We start from the raw sequence: 19,915 nt of genomic DNA, 5'->3' as shown, positions 1-19,915 counted from the left end.
GATGGATGTAGTGTTTAATAGAAATGACATGATCATGTGGCGACTTTACATGCATATTGCAATCGGACACTGAGGAAGAAGAATTTGCTTGTGTCAGTGGACAGGAGGAAGACAAAGATGGCTCTCTTTGTTGACTGGTATGTTTTGTTTTTTTTACCCACCTAGTTAGTGCTGTTACTTCCGTGTTTACATCAAAATGTTAATGTTATTAAAAATTTAGCCCAGCTAGTGCTGTTACTTCTGTGTTTACAACGAAATGTTAATGTGATTAAAACTATCAAAAGGCTTTCTATGTTCTGTCTTTCTTTGCAAATAATTTGTGCGCACGGGAAGCTTAGTCCGGTGCGGCTTATATAAGTATAAAACAAAAAAAAATAATCAAGAATTTTAGCTGGTGCAGCTTATAGTCCAGTGCGGCTTATAGCTCGAAATTTACGGTACATTTATTGACACACAAAAAATGTACAGATGGGCGGGTGACCCTACTTGGCGGATTTCACTTATCGCGGGTGGTTTTTGGAACCAATTATCCGTGATAAACAAGGGATTACTGTACTCATTTATTGATATGCACCGGTAAATTAAAACACCACTCTGTACATGATACAACATAATAGTAGGACATTTACTAAAAATAAAATCAAATGCAGGACAGAGAATATATATACCCATTACAAACATAAAGGAAGCTTTGGATTTGGATTGGGCTCATGAGGTTTTGGTAGGACAGACTGGGGGTAAGATCCGCCGAGAGTTGTCACGGACCCACGGGTGATCAATCACGCGCTGTAGCGGTAGACGATCGGCGGGGCAGTGGCGAAGCAGCTTGCCAATCAGGTCGCGCGCACCTTCTGAAATGATGCTCGGGTACTTTAGATCCACCTGCATATGAATAGAAAAGGATTCGGGATGCTTCATGAGCGTACGGTGGATTGTAAAATTTTGCTTTCACCCTCTCGTAATAATGAGCTAAGTTGTAGTTTTGACTTTTTTGCTGGCCACTTCGATTAAAATCATCTGCCCCTCCTTTCTGTTTTAGTCGCTGATCCAATTTGAACTGGGGCTTTTGCAACCATTTTGATCCAAACCAAAGGTCTGGGGTTTGATCCCTCACCAATTTATGTCAAGACAAATTCTCAATCTTCTCTTATGAAAGACTGAGGCTGCAACTTTGCCTGAAAAAGGTACATAATCAAAAGGCTGATTGTTCATGACCCACCTTGGTGATTCTTTTGTATGTATTAGCATGAGAAGACGTTTCAAAGGGAGGATTCCCCACAAGACACTCATAACAGAGGATCCCAATGCACCACAGGTCCACTTTCTCACTATGGGTCCGGCCTTCGATCATCTCGGGAGGAAGGTAATCCAGCGTCCCGCACATCGTGCGCCGCCTGAACAAATGTTGATACGGTACATGAAGTTTGCACTTGCGGCTTCAAAACAAATCTGTTTCAAAACTTTGTACTATTTGTTAGGCGCTGCATACCTGAGGGAAGGCGCATGAACTGACCAACCAAAATCAGCCATTTTCAGCTCTCCACGGTAGCCAAGTAGAAGATTCTCCGGTTTGATGTCACGATGGATCACTTTCTTTGCATGACAGTACAGCAGTGCGTCGGAGATCTCTTCCATAAACTGGAAATGCAAACAGCAATGTCTTCAGAACTTTAAAAAAAAAAAAAACTCGATTAATTTAGTGATTGAAGGCCAGCAAAATAAAGTAACATTTGAAGGCATTACAGACAAACTTTCCGAGCATACGTAGATATCAACGTGGAAATAAAACCCGAAAAACAGATGGATTGACAACTGACCAGTGTTGCCATCATTCACGCCGACAATGATTGGTTGAGGTTTTTCTGGTCCCATAGAGCGCGCGGTTCATATATAATATACAGATCTTAAGAGTCCGTCAGTGGTATGTGGTGAGACATTTGCGCGTATGGATCCTCTCTAGTACCTTTATTTTTAAAAAAAATCATTAATGATCGAGTGTGTTTGAAAAAGATAACGGAAGCCACAATTTGAGTCAATAAAACAAACCAAAACGATGCCAACAGTTGACTGAGCCGGCCTGTGACATAACTTTAAATTAAAACTCATCTAAAACTACACTTAAGTCATCCAACCCAACACGCCTGCTCTAAAAATGACTTAAAACCAAGTGAAGTTCAAAAACTTCTAATTCTAAAAAAAGATATAGATTGAAATCCTGCAAACGTGAGACGATCATTTCGAATAACACCATCGCCACTGACCAAATGATCGCGGCTCAATTGATAGCACAATGGCTTACAGTGGCAGTGCGCTGATCGTCAAAGCGTCCTAATCTCTGGAGCTCCTTGTATAACTCGCCACGTGGCGCGTACTCCAGCACCAAAAACACCCTCTTACGGTCATGAAAATAGTTGTAAAAGCGAAGGATGTTGGGATGCCTGAGGGGGGGGGGAAAAAAAAAACACAAATATTTATCAATACAGTGGTATTGCCACAGCATGCCTATTATAAAATATAGAATTTTTTTTGTTGAACAAATCTTTAACAGCATTGGATCAGAAGGGATTGTATACGACTGTCGTGTTAAGTCAATGTGACAAAATCAAATTTATGAGAAGACACTTACTTGAGGTGAGCCTGGATCTCGATCTCCCTTCTGAGTTGGTGCTCCACACCCTCCTTCTCCATCTGGGACTTGAACATCACTTTGAGAGCCACAATGGCTTCCAGCTTCTTCACCTTGGCTAGGTAGACATTGCCAAACTTGCCCTTCCCCAGTGGTCGACCGATGTCAAAGTCTTCAATACTGATCTGCCTATTTGTATTAAAATAATAATAACAATAACATTTAAAAAAAAGGGGGGAGAGGGTGTCAAGAATGGATTGGTAAAAAAAAAAAAAAAAAAGAACTAGCTAACTGTGGGCTGCGCCTCAAACAAACAATGTGAATAATTCAGTTACAAAACCTACTGTAATCACACTGACAACTATTTTAAAAATAAATTCTAAACTTATTTTAAATGAATTTTAAACAGAAGAGCATCCATAAATGTTTAACACAAAAAAAAGGGGATTACTGTGTACTTACTTCGGAACCAAACTGGAGGATGAACCAACATATTGTCTTACGGGTTCTGAAATTGATGTACACTTTATCAGTAAAGTAATAGCAATAATATTCACAATAGATTTTTTTTAAAGGGGGCACACATTACCCGTAACAACATTTTTGTCTGTGGCTCGTCGCGGTTTAACCGGAACACGTTGTGGGCCAGCCAGGATGCTTGAGGTCTAGACAAACACGTAAAAAGTAGAAATAAATTATCATCTTGACTCAAGATACTCCAAGTAGAATCACATTCCTGTACGGACATTTTGTTTCCAGGACAAAGAAAAAATACATATATGTAATTGTCAATAAATGTACACCTGTGTGGATTTAATTTACACCATCTTCTTGGGTACCATAAATGGTGACTTTTGATGACAATAATTTGCAATTGTAAAAACCAATGGCTCAATAATACAGAAGTACATTGTTATGTAAAACACACACACATACAAACGTATAAGGATCCAATAGATTTCAATACAACTACAGGATTACAACACCAACATGTTAGTTCACCGCATGATCATCTTACCGGTTGTTGGAAAGCCCTTGGCTCGTTATTTTCTTTATTCTACGGAGAAATGACATGTTACTTAATCGTCCTTCAGATTTTAATGCAATTGGTTAGCCACCAAAATTACACATTGACACATCGACAGTTAAGACAGTTTAACATGACTTGTTCGTAATATGTTGTCAGTCTTCCAGTAACATACACAGTGCAAATATGCATTATGTGCCGGACATGGACCAATAATAGCAAGGTTTGCAGATGACTGCCATTTTAAATACTTTTCGAAAGATGATCAACAACACAGGACATACATTTGGAACAGTTGTAAGTAACGACTAAGCCGCAAACGACGTTATTATCATCGACGACATGTATGTAAAAAAAAAAAAAAAAAGCAAGAAACCAGACTTGGTCCTACAATAAATGGTTGATTTAGGCTCATTTGTTCAACCGAGAGTAACTAACCTAGCGTCGATAGCTAAACGCTGTACGAACTAGGTGAAACTGGAATAACTCGGAATCAGCAAAAGCACTGTTTTGTTTTACAATTACGATACGAAAATAATACGTTACCTGCATCTTTATGTGAAATTGGCGCTTTTATAGTATGGTTTAACGCTTACTCCGGACGACTACTGCCGCCGACTTTTTCAAAATGGCAAGACGGGCTAAGCTGGTTGGCTGGCGTGTTGCACATCGAGAGTTTCTATTGGCCAGGGGACACATAAAGAAAAAAAAACAACTGAGACGTTATGAATGTACCAAAAATAAAACACAAAACATAAATACCCATTGACAGTGCTGAGCACCAAGAGATTTAAGGTGCGTTATTTAAGGAGATTTAAGAAATATTTTGTATTTTTAAAAATGACCAAGGCGAAGCAAAACTATTTGCAACTCGAAAAAAACTTTCAAATATTTGTATTTTAGATACATTGTTTTATTTTTCAAATATTACGTTCTGCACCTTTATTTTCAGATTCAAGTTTTATTTTTTCAAGTACGAGTTTTGATCCCAATATATTAGGTCTTTAGTGTGACTGGCGGATCTCTCGTCATAACGTTTGACCAGTAGATGGCGGTAATGCCCCAAATATCAATATGTATATATTGATATAAAATTGCAATCATCATGGCGAGTAGCATGAAGGCAATTTCCAGCCAAGTTTTCAAAGTTATCATTAAATCATAAAACTTTGGTCAACTTGAATCTTGAACTGTCACTTTCGAGTTGGGCAGAAGTTGTGCTGCTTCAGTAGTTGAGGCCAAGTGCAAACATGAAGAACGTGCGGTGAGGTTCATGACTGGGGAGGCACTGACGTCACACTGCTCTAGAGTAGTTTATTCATTATTCATTTGAACTATTTGAACTAATATACTTCAAATTAAAACTGTACTTTAAATGTAATTAAATTAATACATTAATTCAATTAATTAAAATGAGTCATTCAAATAAAGACTCTACTGTAGGATGGTAAATCAAATTAAGAGTAACTTCAAATGAATGTGCATTGGGTATCCAGATTAATCCTGTCCAAAGTGTAATCCAAATCATTGGTACCATTTTTCAAGTATGGCCCTGATCCGGCTGGCCTCAAGTGCCTGCACGCCAAGCTGCGGGACATCATCAATCAAAATGGCCGCTCATCACCTGCAGCCACGCCCTGACCAAAAGCATTATCAGGAGTGTGCAGCCTCACTTTGGGTCTAAACGCCACAATGCGAGCTGAGTTGCTTTGTCCCGCTGAACCTACAGGTAAGTGAACTCACCTCACGTGCTCCTGCAGCACGGCGCCGACTTCATTCTCTCGTCGTTTGTCTCACTAGCAATGGAGGCTGATTCTTCTCACGCGCACACTTCCCACGGTTTGGGTCCTTGCGATGCAAACCTGCCACCCGGACCTCCACCCGGAGCTCCTCCCGGAGCCACACGGGCCCGCGAGGCTCCAGCGGAAAGTCGTCCTGAGGATCAGCAGCAGCAGAACCACAAGCCTATGTTCTTCTTTCAGCCCTCGCAGCCGTACATGCCCATGCAGGGTCTTCAGTGGCCGCTGGCCGTGGCCCTGCCGCTCGGATACAATCCCTACTACGGCTGCCAACCTTTAGGTCGGTTTGTGCCACTTCAACTCGATGGTAGGCCGTGTCGATTTTTTTGGGAGTCATTTCTGAGCATACGTTTGCACTCTGTTCCAGGTTACGGGATGCCGATGATTCCGCACTACCAGCCCAATCCTTACATGGAGCCCCCCGCTTTCGTCATGCCCCGAACGCACCTCCACCTGACCGACTACAGGCGCATGCTAAACCCTTACCAGCACACCATGGCCTACCACGCCCGACGATATCGCTACCAGCACAGCGCGCCGGCTAGAAAAGTCACCACCACTGAGGTCCAAACAGAACCGCTCGCCGGTGTGCTTAGAACCAGGAATCCAGGTTCCGGCAGCCCTGAGGTCCTCAAAGACTGCAATGGTGCGACTACGCCGAGCAGATCCACCAGTCAACCGCCCCAACCAACTTTGGAGGTGCAGAATGATACTCTGGAAATGGGAGCCCCTCCCAACGGAAGCTTCGTCATCCAGACGGAGGAGTTGACCATTGAGTGCTGCACCGCACCGGTGGGACTCCAACCTCTTCACTCTCACGAGATGGCAGAGGTCTCCCACGGCTTCCCCGCGGACAACGGGCTGGACATTTCTGCGGAGAAGACGCAAGCTTGTCCCGACATCCTCTTGGTTGGTGGTCCCAGTGAGAAGATTCTCAAGTTGGAGGAGTCCAACGAGCACAATGATTTCTTTACTGGCTCTGCTATTCAGGAGATGCCTGTTGAGAAAGATCTACAGATGGCCTCACAGAGTATCCAATCTCAAGTTCTGGATCGACCAGTGTGGTCAATGGAGGACACTTTGGACTCGATGACCCCTGTGGAAGAGTCCGACGGAAGGCGCCACTCCGCTGAAGAATTGTCTACACATGAAGCTCCTGCAGGAGAAACCGGTCCCTCTCTGGAGGATGACCTGCCCTCTGAAACGGAGGTGCACTATATAATGGAGGAGGGAGCTCCTGAGAAGAAGCACAAAACAGAAGTTCCTCTTCCACCCGATTTAGGAAGTCCTCAACAGGAAGACAACCCACAACTTGGACAAGAACCAAGCTTCCAGGAGCAACAGGACACATCGTTTGAGTCCTTACCCACCTATCTTCCTTCCAGCAGCTGGCTGGCAGATTTTGACAGAACAAAGGTTTATAGCAGAATCCCGCCCGCTCCCAAAAAGCAGAACCAAGTTGTGAACCGGACCACCTTAGAGGTTCCCGCTCGGAGGAGGAAACTGGAGCTGGAGTACAGGGAGCCATCTTGTGTGCGCAAGCCCAAGGAGCGATACAAGCCCAAAGGCAAGACTGGTCGACAGAGCCTCTCGGACCACGAGTGTTTCATCACCAGAACCTTCAACGAGAACATCTTTAGTCTGACGAGTGAACGATTTTGCAGCAGATGCTTGGCCAAGCCCGGTCCAGGCCTCAAAAGAAAGGCCGTCCCCTTCCAGCAGCGCAACCAGGCCCTGACGTCCACGTGTGACACCTGCAAGTCTCACACCGACAAGAGACTTCCGAGGAAAAGTTCTACGGCTCTACGGCGCGCGTGCGACACGGAAGGCGACTCGTCGGACTGCTCGTGTCGCGTAGGCCTGGAGAGCCGCCTTGGCAGGCGCAAGAGGCCGCTGGGCTCCAAGCAGAACTGGGAGAAGAACTGCCCGCACGACCAAGCGCCGCGCCGCCTACTCCAGGCCGGGGAGCCATTGCGCCACTGTCCCCACGGCAACGCCATTCGGGAGCTGGACGAGAACTTGCCAGCGCACGCTGAGCAACTTTACTGGACACACGGGTGGCAAACAGGTGTGCCGAGGCAACCGGACGCCGGTTTAACATTGTTTTCCTGGTAAGCCAAAAGACTCGGTCCAAACTGAACGTGCAACCTTTTATCCACCAGAGAAGTCATGGAAAACGGCCGTGGCCAATCCTGACGGCACGAGATCAGCGCACTTGAACAAGCACAAGACGTCACATTCACAAGGTGTCTGTCTTCCTTGTCCTTTCTCGGAGTCCAAATGTTCAAATAAGCAATGTTTCATATTGTTTTCTCTCTGTCTGCAGGAAGTCCAAGAAAAGACACACGATGCTGAGTTGCACAAGAGCACCAATCAAAGTCACTTTTAGATGTTTTGTACACTTAAATTATTTGCACTTATTTATATAGACGGTCACTAAATTTACTATTAACCACTAAATAAACACGGATTATTTGGAGTCATTGTTTTTATTTTTGTCTTTTACATTTGTTGGCACAATAAAGATAAAAGTATATTTCTGCAATAGTTGAAGACTTCTGACGTACTTTAAAAAATCATTTGAGCAGTAACACATGGTCACAGGTGGGAGGCAGCAAAGCACAATACTGCCGGTCAGGGCGACCCTGATTAATACGGAAGAGGATTAGGGCCAGTGAAGACAAAAAAAAAAAAAAAAACGAGGGGTGACAGGATCGGACTTTTTTCTCAGAGTTCTGACTTTATTCTCAGAATTCTGACTTTAAAGTCAGAATTCCCAATTTCTGACTTTAAACTCAGAATTAAATTACTTTTTTTCCTCAGAATTCTGACTTTATTCTGACTTTAAAGTTGGAATTCTGACTTTAAAGTCAGAAATTGGTAATTCTGACTTTAAGGTCAGAATTCTGACTTTATTCTCAGAATTCTGACTTTAAAGAATGAAACTGAGAAAGTCAGAATTCTGAGAAAAAAGTCAGAATCCTGTCACCCCTCGTTTTTTTATTTTTTCTTCACTGCTAATGTCATGCTAGCGTTGGCATACACGTGCATTCCGGACTGCAAACTGTATTTTTGTATCCGTTTATTGACCCGCCATCATAAAATGCCGCGGTGTTTCGATTGAGCCGCGCAGGCGACTGTGAACTCCACGATTGGCTGCTAATGTGTAATGTCAGGCCGCAGGGCAGCTAAACGTGTTGAATAAATAATGATACGTGTTGAATCTAAAGCATTAGAGTTCCCGCCGTGTTGAATCAGGCGATTAGTCCTGTTTTGCTGCGGTGGTCGCTTGGAATAAACTGTGTGGGGCTGTTGAGGAATTGCTTTTTTTGCTCAATAGCAAAACGTGGCTTCTGTTGGATGTCTCTTTGTTTTTGGACAGATGACTTGAAAACCTTTGCTTGTATGCACCCTTGGGTCACTCCGATGATTAAATATCCCGGTTTGGGATTACGTGCAAGCATGAAGACGCTGCTAAAGTCAAACAAGTTGATCTGCCGATATCATATTCTATTTTTTCTCCTCTAATCCCTCATCCCAGCACGCCGGCCGCATTCGGGAGGCCCCGCTGATGCCGCCGCCGCCGTGCGCACACTTACCGTCACACCTTAGCAATTGTCGAAGGCCACGCAGCCCGGAGGAGACCATGCGGCTCATAAAAAGGTCATTAGACCTGCGAATGCTGCACAAACTAGATTGGAGGAATAAAAAAAACCCACACAGAGGAATGTCAAGGTGTGTGTGTTAATTTATTTTAAAAAGGATGGAGGGAAGAAAGGGTAGAAGGCAGGGAGGAAGGAGGACAGGAAATATGAATGCAAGGAAAGAAATGCAGTAGGAAGGAAAAAAAACTCAAGGATGGGAGCAAGTAATGAAGGGACTCAACATTGTAGGTGGGAAGGACAAAAGGAAGAAAGAAAGGGATGAAGTGACATGAAGGAAGAACGGATATGATGTCAAGATGAAAGAAATATAGAAAGTAGGAACAGAAGTCAAGGTCAGGAGAGGAGACGAGATGCCTGGGCTGAAAATTTAATTTCTTCTTCATTTGCGAGATGTTAATGCGGCCTCCCCACCACACCACGACGGTCCACCCCTGAGCCGAGCTCCAAAGTGTCCAAAGTGAAAAGCAAATTAGCCAGCAATCATTCATCACCCACAGAGAGAAGATGAGAGAATTCATTAGCGCGACAGGAAGAGCCAAGTGCTTAGCCGTGCATTTGCAGGCCGCCGACATCCAAAAAGGCTCCGAACATGTTCTTGACCTTCAGGGCCCATTTTGAAACCGGAACATCACGTTGGTGCATAGACCTTCTCCACCGCGGGAGATTCGGTTTGAATGATTTGGAGCGAACGGCAGAGGCGCCTCTTGGCCTTTCTCGCCGTCATAAACTTCAAAGTATTGCCACCACCGAGATGATATTGGCAAGGCGGCGCTCACGCGAAGGTTAACCCGCTTATGGAATCTCCATCTGGGGCCGGTAAAATGATTCTGCTCGCTCCCGGGCGTCCATCTCTCGGCCGGAGAGGACCTTCGGCAACCCGAATAAACTCAATCTCCCCTCACAGCGAATCGGATTATCCGAGTTTGCGCCGAGGTCACCTTCCAGACGCAGAGGGAGATTTTGATTGCGCTTGGACGGAAAGGCTCCGTCGTGCTCCATATGGAACGGCTGAAATCGCAAAGCTGTAGTCATGGTTACGAGAGTCAAAGTGAGCAAGCCCGCGTTCAGGTTCGGGAATCGACTCACTTCTTGCTCTGCGTGCGAGACGTCATTTTCGGGATGAGGGTGGAGACGGCGGGAAAAAAAACTTCCAAACTAGTTAGTGCCATGCTAACTGCTCATCCCCCTGCCAATCATTTTAAAATAAACAAACAAGACTTCACTGTCCAAAATTAGCCTACAATTACTTGACAAAAACATTCATCTCACGCGAGTTGTTGCAAATTAGCGTAGTATTAGCACCACTTTAAAGTTTGGCAAAAGTCGCAAGTAATTAGCGTAGCCGCACGCGTCGCTGAATGTCATTGATCGCGGGCGTCATTATCTTAATTGTCATTCATCGCCATCGCCGGCGGATGAATAAACAAGAGCGAGACGCAACCTTGAGTCGTCGTTTTCCTCGCTTTGTTGATCAATAACTCGACTGATTAGCAGCAAAGTCAACTAGCAGCAGAAATGTTTCATAGCAGACAAATGACGAATCCGGTTTTGTTTTGAATTAGTTTGCACGGTGAAGATGAATAACCAGCAAGGACATGACTTGAGAAACTGAGTGGGCAACTTTTCGAAGACAGCAAGACCTTGGCAAAAAGGCCTACGAGAGCAGCTCGCCTTGATTTGGGGTTTGGTTCTGAAGTCCTATGGAGAAGGTGTTGTTTCTTTTCTGTGCACAGCCACATCCCCACTTATCAGTGGGTGTGTACACTTATGCAAACTCATGATCTTCGGTCGCTCTCACCACAGCCCCGCCCTCTCAACCCTCAACCTTGTCCAACCTGCGCGTGCGCGCCGGAGGGAGGGAGGCAGGCAGGCGGGGAGGGAGGGCGTTTACGCCTGACGAGAGGCGGCCGCCTGCTCTGCGCCTTGCTCATGTTCCTCTCGTCTTGTTTTGTTGCCTTGGTTCGCGTTCACACGACGGCGAGGACCACAAAGGCGCAAGCACACGTATGCACGCTCGCATTGCCGCACGAGGTGAGTCGCTTCATCATCAACATTTGTGTCCTCACCTTTTGTTTTTTCTTCCAATCTACTGTCACGATTGATTTCTTGGCCGGGGGACGGCGTGAGCGCATGTGGGCGTTTGTTTTCGTGCTGGGCTATTGTTGTGTCTGGAGCAAATGGTGTGTTCACGTTCATGCAAAAAATTTGCTCTCGCTTTGTGCGATGCGCTTCGTGCCGCGCGTGCACGTCTCCATTGTCCAGCACTGTGAGACAAGCCGACAAAGTTGAAGTCATCAGCCCTCACAAGGAGCTTGATATTTTGATTGATTGATTGATTGATTGATTTTTTTTTTAATCCCAGCTCTTACCAATGTGAGAGCTGGAATGAATCACGGGAGGTCACGTCAGGACGAGTTTGGAGGGGACCCCCCACCCCCCTCCCACCCCCCGCGCACCCACAAAGTCTTTCTCATGAAATAAAAAGCTGCATGTGCTCCCACTTTGAGGAAGTCTCGATTTAACCTTGCCTGCAGAATTACGGCGTTTTAACATGGTGTCCCTGGCAGCTCTTTCGGATTCTGTGTGCGAGACGTTTGTGAGTCAGTGAGAACATGCCAAACATTCCCGAGTTTGTTGTTTTCCTTTTGCTAATCTCAAGCAAGGCAATCATAAGTGGCCAAAGGGCTCCAAAGGAGGGTGGGATGGGGTGGGGGGGGGGGGGCAATGCATCTCGAGGGGGAGCCTGGGTTAGTGCTAGAATGTCATGACCTCCCCCAAGGAGCTTTTTGCTTGATTATAGAAAAAAATTGCATGCTGAAAGCTAATGCGCTACAATTTGCTTCATTTTTGGATGATTTCAAGATAGATTGGGATGGTGGACTGGAGCTGTTAAAATTGCCACTGCGACCTTTCAATGCTTTGCGTTGCATCGGGGCGAGACGCCGATTGATTTTCTTGAGTGCGTCAGCTGATCTGCAAGCTTCAATCAAGATAGCCGAGCCGATTAAGGTCCGAATCCGGCCCGGCTGCCTTCCTCCCTATGCTCGGGCCTCCTCGTCATGCGCCTGTAGCAGATGGGGGGCCGGCGTCGGTTCTTTTTCTGACCGTCATTGACCTTGACTAATGAGGAGAAGGGCCGCCAACTGCCAGATGGGGAGCAGGAGGAATGCAAGAATAGAAAAAATAAATTCTGGCGTGCCGCCTTCCTGCACGTATGTTGATGACGGGCTGCTGTTGCTTCTCCTGCGTGACAGACAGCACCAATCCAAAAAAGGTCAAACCAGCCAACAGGTTGCAAGTCAGACCCCCCACACCTGCGCTTTTTGAACAAATCCGATTGTGGCGTAGACCCACTTTGGAGTTCACACCTGGTTTTGCCGGCACACGGCAAGAGAAAATGTTATTAAAAGACTCGCCGCCCCACCGTCGCGGGACCGAATGATGCCGCTAATGAGATAGAAAGCCCGCGGGCTGCCCGCCTCCCGACTGCGCCGGCACGGAATCATTCAGTCTTTTAATTGGCGGAATGGCGCTGGAGGAAAAGCAATCAACCAGACCATGAAGACGTGCGTGCGTGCGAGCGTGCCACCACAACTGCCTCACACTTCTGATGTTCATCCAGCCTCCAAACTTCCTGTGCGCAGTTGGCCTGTTCTTCCTGCGGGTTCGGAAACATTCGTGTCCGACAAAGACTCGACTGTGAATGGCGATACGCGCCCTGCGATCGGCTGGCGACCGACCTTAAAGTCAACCGGGATGGCGCGACCTCTCCGACGATAAACACTCCGGCCATCTTTTTGCACCTTGATGCGGATCCAAGTTCAGCCAAGGTCCCCTCTCTCTTATCTGCTTTCTGTGTACATATCTTCGGAGTCGATTGCACCAATAAATCTTCGCTGATGACTTGGCGCGCTTTTGAAGCGACAAGCGTTTATCGGCCCGATGATCCCATGTTTACTGTGATGGATTTGTGCCTATCCGTTATCAGGACCGGCAGTCAATCAAACGTGTCGACCTTTTGTCGTCTTTTCCTGCTGACATCGGTATGAAATATCTCTTATCTCTGTGTAAAGCAATCATCCGGATGTAAAATCACCTCACACGGACACATTTTGATGGTGTGACCTTGAAAAGGCCATCTTCTCCTGTTGCACAGTCTGCACACAGCGAATCCCACCACCATCCCAAAACAAGAAGAAGACCCCCGATGGAACAGCCGCATGCACTTGGCAAACGCGATGTGGTAAAACTAAGCAATGAATGTTTATCAGCCTCATTTTCATGAATGATTGACCTTCATTGTTGCGCTATTCTTCGGCGCCTCCTGTCAGAGCTCCTCGCCCCTACCGCAGTTTGCCGCGGACATGCACGCTAACAGGAACATGCGTTGGTCACGGCAAGCGCTGGAAAGAGTTAGTGTGACATTTGCCTGACATTTTTAGCTGGGGGGGGTTCACATTTAATGAGCTGCGCTCACTTCTTACAGGTATTTTGCTGCTTCCTCGCACTCTTTGGACAGTGTGTGTGTGTGTGTGTGTGTGTGTGTGTGTGTATGTGCGTATGCTGCCAGCCATGGTGGTTATTTTTAGCTTGTGCACTTTCCCTTTGGCTGATTGTATGTGGATAGCCTGAGGGAGTATGTATGTGTGTGTGTGTGTGTGTGTGTGTGTGTGTCTGTGTGTGCGTGTGTGTGTGTCTGTGTGTGTGTGCCACCTGCACACAATGACGTCATGACCACCCTCTGGTGAAATTATTCTTACTCAGACTGGGGTCAAAATAAATAAATAAATAAATAAAAACTAGTGTTTTATGTATATTTTTATATATGTTTATATTATATATATATATTCAGTTTTTTATAACATTACAGTTTTTTATTTGACTTGTTTTTTTACATATTTATTTATGATCTTCTCTAGTAGCATGTGCATGCATGTGTGTTTTAAATAGGTCATACAAAGTAGGGTCGTAAATCAAATGACATCATCACTGTTATCTTGCCTGACGCTGAACAGCGCCCCTAGAGGTCCACGTTTCCATTGACGGTTGTCATGGTTACGCCTCCCACATCAATCACCTGCGTCCCAACATATTTCTCCTGGGCTAAAAGTTGACACTTGGAAATGTAATTACTTGTAACGAATATTTTGAAATGTAAAAGTTTCGTTTGGTTTAGTTGTCCTTTCATGTCTTTGAGTCTCCCAGATTTATGAAAGGATGGCTGAAAAGAAACGAGTCAGCACACTTCACACTTCTTTACCACCACTCCCTCCCCTCCGAGAAAAATGAGAAAGTAAAGGCAAAAGAAAGAGGACAAGATAGAGAGAAGGAGCAAGAGTGACCCCCCCCCCCCTTTTTTTTCCTGCAAATGTCTGTCTTTGATTGTTTCTCTTGAAATGCTTTTCACGGCCATTGAAGCGGGCCGAGCGCTGACTCGGCATATTTCACGCTCACTCGCCACCGACTCGTGAGTCGGCACTTTTGGACCAACTCTCGGCGGCCGCACTGACCTCCCTTCGCAAAGCGAACGAGTGATGATGTCACGCTCATGAGTTTGAAACCGGATTTGGGGTTTAATTTGAAGGCGAATGTGCTCTTTTTGTCGCAGATGGACGACCATGTCGCCGCCGGCAGACCGTGACGTCACCGTGACGCCATCCAACTCGTTGGCGGAGCGTCGATTCAGGACGAGGACGTTTTCCGAACCCCCCCTTTGGGGTGAATTGATATCAGAAGCAATCATCGACTAATCGTGTGGACGTGGACTCATGGAGACTCTTTCCCAAGAGTCCTTGCTGGAATGCCAGATCTGCTTCAACTACTTCAGCCCGCGGCGGAGGCCCAAGCTGTTGGACTGCCGCCACACGTGCTGCTCGGTGTGCCTGTCGCAGATGCGAGGCAGCCACAAGGAGCTGCGCTGCCCGTGGTGTCGTAGCGTGACCAAGCTGCCGCCCGGCCTGTCGGTGGCGCACCTGCCCGACGACCCCGAAGCGGCGGCGGCGGTGGCCATCCCGCACGTCTCCGAACGCACGCCCGTCTTCATCCACCTGCCGGGCAGCGGCTGCTACGTGCTGCCGCTGGCCGGCTCCCAAGAGAACGCGCCCGATCTGCTGGCGTGCCGCTTCCTACCGGGCGGCGGGCAGAAGGGCGTGGCGATGGTGAGCGTGCCCGAGGAGCGGCCCCCGGGGGCCCTTTTGGAACTGGACGAAGGGGAGGGGGAGCGGCGGGTGGGCGTGCCGGCGGCGGCCAAGGGCTCGGCCTGGTCGGGCGTGTGCACGGTGGTGCTGGTGGCGTGCGTGCTACTCTTTCTTCTCGCCATCGTGCTGCACAACATGTCGTGCATCTCCAAGCGCTTCACTGTCATCTCCTGCGGATGAACTTCTGGCAGGCTCACCTTTGACTCGCCAAACAACCTTTTCAAGGTCTCCTCTTGGAGATGGAACATTCAAACAAACGCTCTCGTGACCTCATCCGGACTTTCCGTTGACCCTTTGGTTATTTTAGGCTCAGGCTCGTCCGATTGGTTGTTAGTTTGTGATTGATTAGTTCAAGTACATCGGGGACTTGGACTCCCAACTGAGTGGGAAAGGACAACGCCTGCGTGTGACTTGTCCACCCTGTTGTCAATAAAGTTGCGGTGTTAGAAGACAAAACGGGACGTCCGTCTTCATTGGTCTCCACTAATGCCTGCATGTTATTTTTGAACGATGTCCATTTGAAGTGACACGCTGTTCTGAGACATCTGCTGGAAAACGTGCAGCCGATTTTGAAGCAAAAAACAGGATGTATGTTTTTCATTCATGTGAAGCCATTTCCTGTCTCCCTTCCTCCCTTGATGGAGCTCTGGAGACTCCTCGGGAGATGCTGAAATGGAGCCGCTGACCAAAGCTCCGCATCCTGTCCGCTTCTCTCTCACTTACAATACAAGTGATTTTGTTTGCGAGATGATGAAGAGCACATAACGAGTCGTCACTAAACAGCTAACGACTCTTACTACTTGTAGCACCTGTATTTTTGTTGCGACACAATCACGACACCAAAGTAGCTTTGAAGCATTTTATTAGCAAGAATACAAAAGAGTATCGGCATTCACATACTACGTTAGCGTAGCATGAGCGACCCCACATGTTCAAGTAAAAAGATCCAAAACTACCCTCACAGTTTTTCTTGATCTTTTTTTATTCTCTTTTGTTTTAAAATTCCAATTTTGTACATTTGGCACTTAATGCGGACGACGGGCAGCACGTTGACCACCTCTTTTCAGTGAGCAGCTGCTTTTGGCCCTCAAATAAGTTAGCCCCAATATAAATAAAAAAACAATCTATTTTGCTCCGGACCTGATGAGGCGGCTGCGACGTCTGTCTGCTGAGAATCATTCATTCTTCTGTTGTGGTCCTCTTTCGTTCGTGTGCTTTGAAGTTGACTCCAGAGATTCTGACACGCAAGCCACCGAAGGGTCACCACCAGGGCCATCGAGGTGGGATTCAGTCCAACCTTATGAACAATTCTTTTTCCAGAACGCCATACATCTTGGCCAGCTCCTCGAAATGAAACATTGTAACTTCCTAAAACGAGTTACCCTCCAATATACATATGTTGACCAAAAACTTGAGCTGGTGGCAGTGATCCGTTTGTCTGATGGTACTTCTTCAACCTTCTTTTATTTTTTATTTTCTGTCAGTGTGCTTTGATGAGCCGGCTGGCATTCTTCTGCTGGGAATTTTTTATTCTAGTTTCGTTCACACGTTTGCCTTGTAAACCCACTGAACCAGTCCCGTTAAGGCGGTCAGGTTCTGGAAGGCCATGTGTGTTGCCACCATCTGAGCGACTCTCGTAGATGTAACTAAGCCACCGCGGGGTGAAGAAGACCAGGCTCGTCTCTGCGTAATTCAATAAATGTGATGCTTTGTGTTCTTTCCCTATGGCCGTGTAAGTTGCTACCACATGGGGGAAGTGTTAGCGTCCAGCACGCCATACATCTCGGCCAGCTTCTTGAAGCGCGGCCCCCAGTCGTTGAGGTAATCGTACTCGTGGTCTCCGCCGGACGCGCCCGACTGCAGAGAGCTGAGCGACTCGGCTATTGAGCCCTCGCCCTCGTAGGCGTACGTCTGCAGGGAGTCGTAGGGCGGCGCGCACGGGTCCACGTCAGCCTCCACAAGCTTGGACAGCACGTAGCCGTGAACGCCGCCGCCGGCATCGGCGCGAGCCATGGGTACGTAACGAGACAAACTCTGGATTTCCGGAAACATGTCCTGCCGTGCCTCGCAAGCGTGTGGTTGGACTTCCCGCGGGTTCCACATGGCAGCGATGTCAAAGGCCTCCGTGTCCTCCTCGCCGCCGCCCTCGTCGTCGTACCGAACAATGTTCTCGTGCACGTTCTCTTCCTCGTCGCTCAGGTACGGTTTCTTGCGGTGTGTCCGCAGTGACAACATCAGGAGAATCATCACTGACATAACACAAACGCACAAAAAAAGAGCAGTGTTAGCAGAATTAGCACGGAAGCTAGGTTGTAAGATAATAAACTAGCTTAATGGATTTTAATATGGTGATTTTTCTTTTTAGCTATCTTCTTCGTTTTTTAGATGGCAAACTCACTAGTCCGTCAAGTAGTTTATTAGGTAGTCCCTAAATTTCAATCACAACTTTATTTAATCTCGTTTTGTAGTTTTGTTTAAGCTATTTAAGTAGTTGCTTAAGTGTTAGCTCTCTGGCTAGTAATTTGTTAGCTGAGCGGTTACTTTGTTTTAGATTTTCAATTTCGTTAGTGTGTCATTATATTGGCAAGTTAGTTGGGTCACATTTAAACCAGGTCTTTCAGCTAGTGACTGGGTGAGTGAATTAAAGTGAATTAACCAAGAGTCTTGTGATGTGTCACTTACCCAGGAGCACAAAGATGGCGGCAAGGATGGCAATGAGCGCGGCCCTGCTAAGGCTGGTGGGCAGGCTATAAGCTTCGGGATTGCAGGTCATGATGTTTCCGTCGTGGTCACAGGCGCAAACGCGCACGCTCAGGGTGGAGGTGCTGGTCTTTATCGGTGCCTCGCCGTCCGTCACCACGATGGGAAGGTAGAAGATGCTCTGCTCGCGCTGGGACCAGCCGCCACGACGCGTCAGGATCCATGCCGTGTTGTCTGAAGACATAAGTATTGATATTATACATGAGTTTTTATGAGTTATTATCCATCTATCATTTGACTAACTTCCCTAAATATTTGTGACATTTTTACCAATATTTATTTGGAAAACGTTCTGTACTTCTTCCAATATAATTTTTGGGTGTATGTAGTATAAACCCGGCGCCTCGGTAGCGCACTGGGTAGCATTTCCGCTTCACAGTTAGGAAGGTGTGGGTTCGAGTCCACCTCCGGCCCTCCCTGTGTGGAGCTTGCATGTTCTCCCCGAGCCCTCGTGGGTTTCCTCCCACATCCCCAAAACATGCTTGGTAGGCCGACTGAAAACTTGCGAGTGCGGATGGTTGTTCGTCTCTGTGTGCCCTGCGATTGGCTGGCAACCGGTTCAGGGTGTCCCCCGCCTACTGCCCGATAATGGCTGGGATAGGCTCCAGCACGCCCGCGACCCCCATGGGGACAAAGCAGTTCGGAAAATGGGTGGATGGATGGATGTAGTATTAACCTTGGTTGTCCCTCAGGGTGAAGTTGGGATTGTTGGCCGCGTGTGGCGCTAATGCGTAGGAGAAGTGATGTCCGCTGGGAGGCTCGTCAGGATCCACGGCCGTCACAGCCTGGATCAACTACGAAGGCCAAGATCATCACCAGGTGAGGTAAAACTGGCACGGGTTAACACGCATTACCTGTCCCGCCTTGGCACCGTCACACACGAAGGCCTCAAGCGAGTCGCTGAGCGTGGGCGCGTTGTCGTTGACGTCCTGCACGCGAACGGACACGACCACGCTCGACAGTTTCGAAGGATTATCTGACAGACACACAGAATACCACCAGCACGACATGAGCACAATTGTAACGATTGTTTTAAACCCCGCACTGATTTGAAACCATAACTGAAATCCTTAACCTGACCTAGATTGTGTCTGCTTGAAACTTTACTCTGAAAACCCAACCCTGGCTTGCATCTTTGTTAAGAGCCCTAAATTTAGGAATCTACGAGTCCAATAAATAAAATAAAATCAAAATCTGTCATCAGGTAAGTTCCCTTTGGCAGTAGTTGGGACAATATTGCAGCATTTTCATTCTGGGTAAAAGCCCAAGGAGTCACCGCACTTACTCATCTCCATGGCCAGCACGCTGATGTTGTGCCAGCCCAGCTGCTCGCGGTCCAGCGGACGCAATGTCATCAGAGCACCAGACGTGATGTCCACGTAGAAGAACTTGTCCGGGTCACTGGAACGGTCCAGGGAGTACCTGAAGACAAGGACCACAAGGAGAAAGATAAAAACAAGCAGTTGGAGGAGAAGAAAGAGAAGAATCTGGAGTAGGACATGAGTACAAAGAGGTGGCCAGTCAAGCTAGTGTTGTGTAATGGCGACCTCTGTTGGCGACGAACCAGAATTGCGCCTGGCTCATCACATGATAGAGATCCTCGTAATAGTTGTACTGTCATCTTGTTTTCAATTGATGAAGGCGGAAGTGATAGCCGAAACATGTCAGGTAATGAAACCTAAATCATTTGTTTGTGATAAAAGAACCAATAAAATATGATAGATCCTCATTCGCCACATGATTGAGAACACCTGACAAGGTAATTTGGATCTAGCTACCCACGAGTGGGTGAGGCAGCACACTTGACATGTCCCTGACAACACATCCATGGGGTGACCTGA

At 47.0% G+C, this 19,915-nt stretch overlaps 4 protein-coding genes across 7 annotated transcripts in view; 2 read left to right on the top strand and 2 right to left on the bottom strand.

The window, feature by feature from the left end:
• Positions 1-527: 527 nt before the first annotated feature.
• On the bottom strand, positions 528-4,338 carry aurkb (aurora kinase B). The gene is made up of 9 exons (XM_085939431.1): positions 4,200-4,338; positions 3,645-3,683; positions 3,216-3,291; positions 3,089-3,134; positions 2,627-2,815; positions 2,300-2,438; positions 1,490-1,638; positions 1,220-1,394; positions 528-882 (listed from the first exon to the last, which is right to left on the bottom strand). Exons 1-9 carry the CDS (start codon positions 4,203-4,205, stop codon positions 709-711), a joined length of 993 nt encoding a protein of 330 aa, XP_085795557.1. The 5' UTR covers positions 4,206-4,338; the 3' UTR covers positions 528-708.
• An 884-nt stretch (positions 4,339-5,222) lies between these two features.
• Positions 5,223-7,999, top strand: LOC147041444 (uncharacterized). Its single transcript, XM_085939429.1, has 5 exons — positions 5,223-5,382; positions 5,454-5,732; positions 5,820-7,520; positions 7,615-7,698; positions 7,779-7,999. Exons 1-5 carry the CDS (start codon positions 5,346-5,348, stop codon positions 7,805-7,807), a joined length of 2,130 nt encoding a protein of 709 aa, XP_085795555.1. The 5' UTR covers positions 5,223-5,345; the 3' UTR covers positions 7,808-7,999.
• A 2,949-nt stretch (positions 8,000-10,948) lies between these two features.
• On the top strand, positions 10,949-16,850 carry rnf152 (ring finger protein 152). The gene is made up of 2 exons (XM_085939101.1): positions 10,949-11,148; positions 14,726-16,850. The coding sequence occupies exon 2, from the start codon at positions 14,886-14,888 to the stop codon at positions 15,492-15,494; it is 609 nt and encodes a 202-aa protein (XP_085795227.1). The 5' UTR covers positions 10,949-11,148; positions 14,726-14,885; the 3' UTR covers positions 15,495-16,850.
• The window catches only part of LOC147041442 (cadherin-20-like), a 41,724-nt gene continuing 37,994 nt past the window's right edge, over positions 16,186-19,915 (bottom strand). For all 4 annotated transcript variants that reach the window (XM_085939097.1, XM_085939100.1, XM_085939098.1 and 1 more), the window contains exons 8-12: positions 19,360-19,496; positions 18,929-19,050; positions 18,751-18,868; positions 17,997-18,248; positions 16,186-17,563 (exon numbers count right to left, since the gene is read on the bottom strand). In XM_085939097.1, the coding sequence (XP_085795223.1) occupies positions 17,055-17,563; positions 17,997-18,248; positions 18,751-18,868; positions 18,929-19,050; positions 19,360-19,496 (1,138 nt within the window). In that variant the 3' untranslated portion in view covers positions 16,186-17,054. The remainder of the gene's footprint in view (positions 17,564-17,996; positions 18,249-18,750; positions 18,869-18,928; positions 19,051-19,359; positions 19,497-19,915) is intronic.

The sequence above is a fragment of the Syngnathus leptorhynchus genome, chromosome 19, assembly GCF_054491065.1.
Source record: "Syngnathus leptorhynchus isolate UIUO chromosome 19, UIUO_Slep, whole genome shotgun sequence".
Classification (NCBI taxonomy): Eukaryota; Metazoa; Chordata; class Actinopteri; order Syngnathiformes; family Syngnathidae; genus Syngnathus; species Syngnathus leptorhynchus.
The sequence above is the reverse complement of the archived record's forward strand: the minus strand, read 5'-3'. Positions and strand labels throughout refer to the sequence as shown.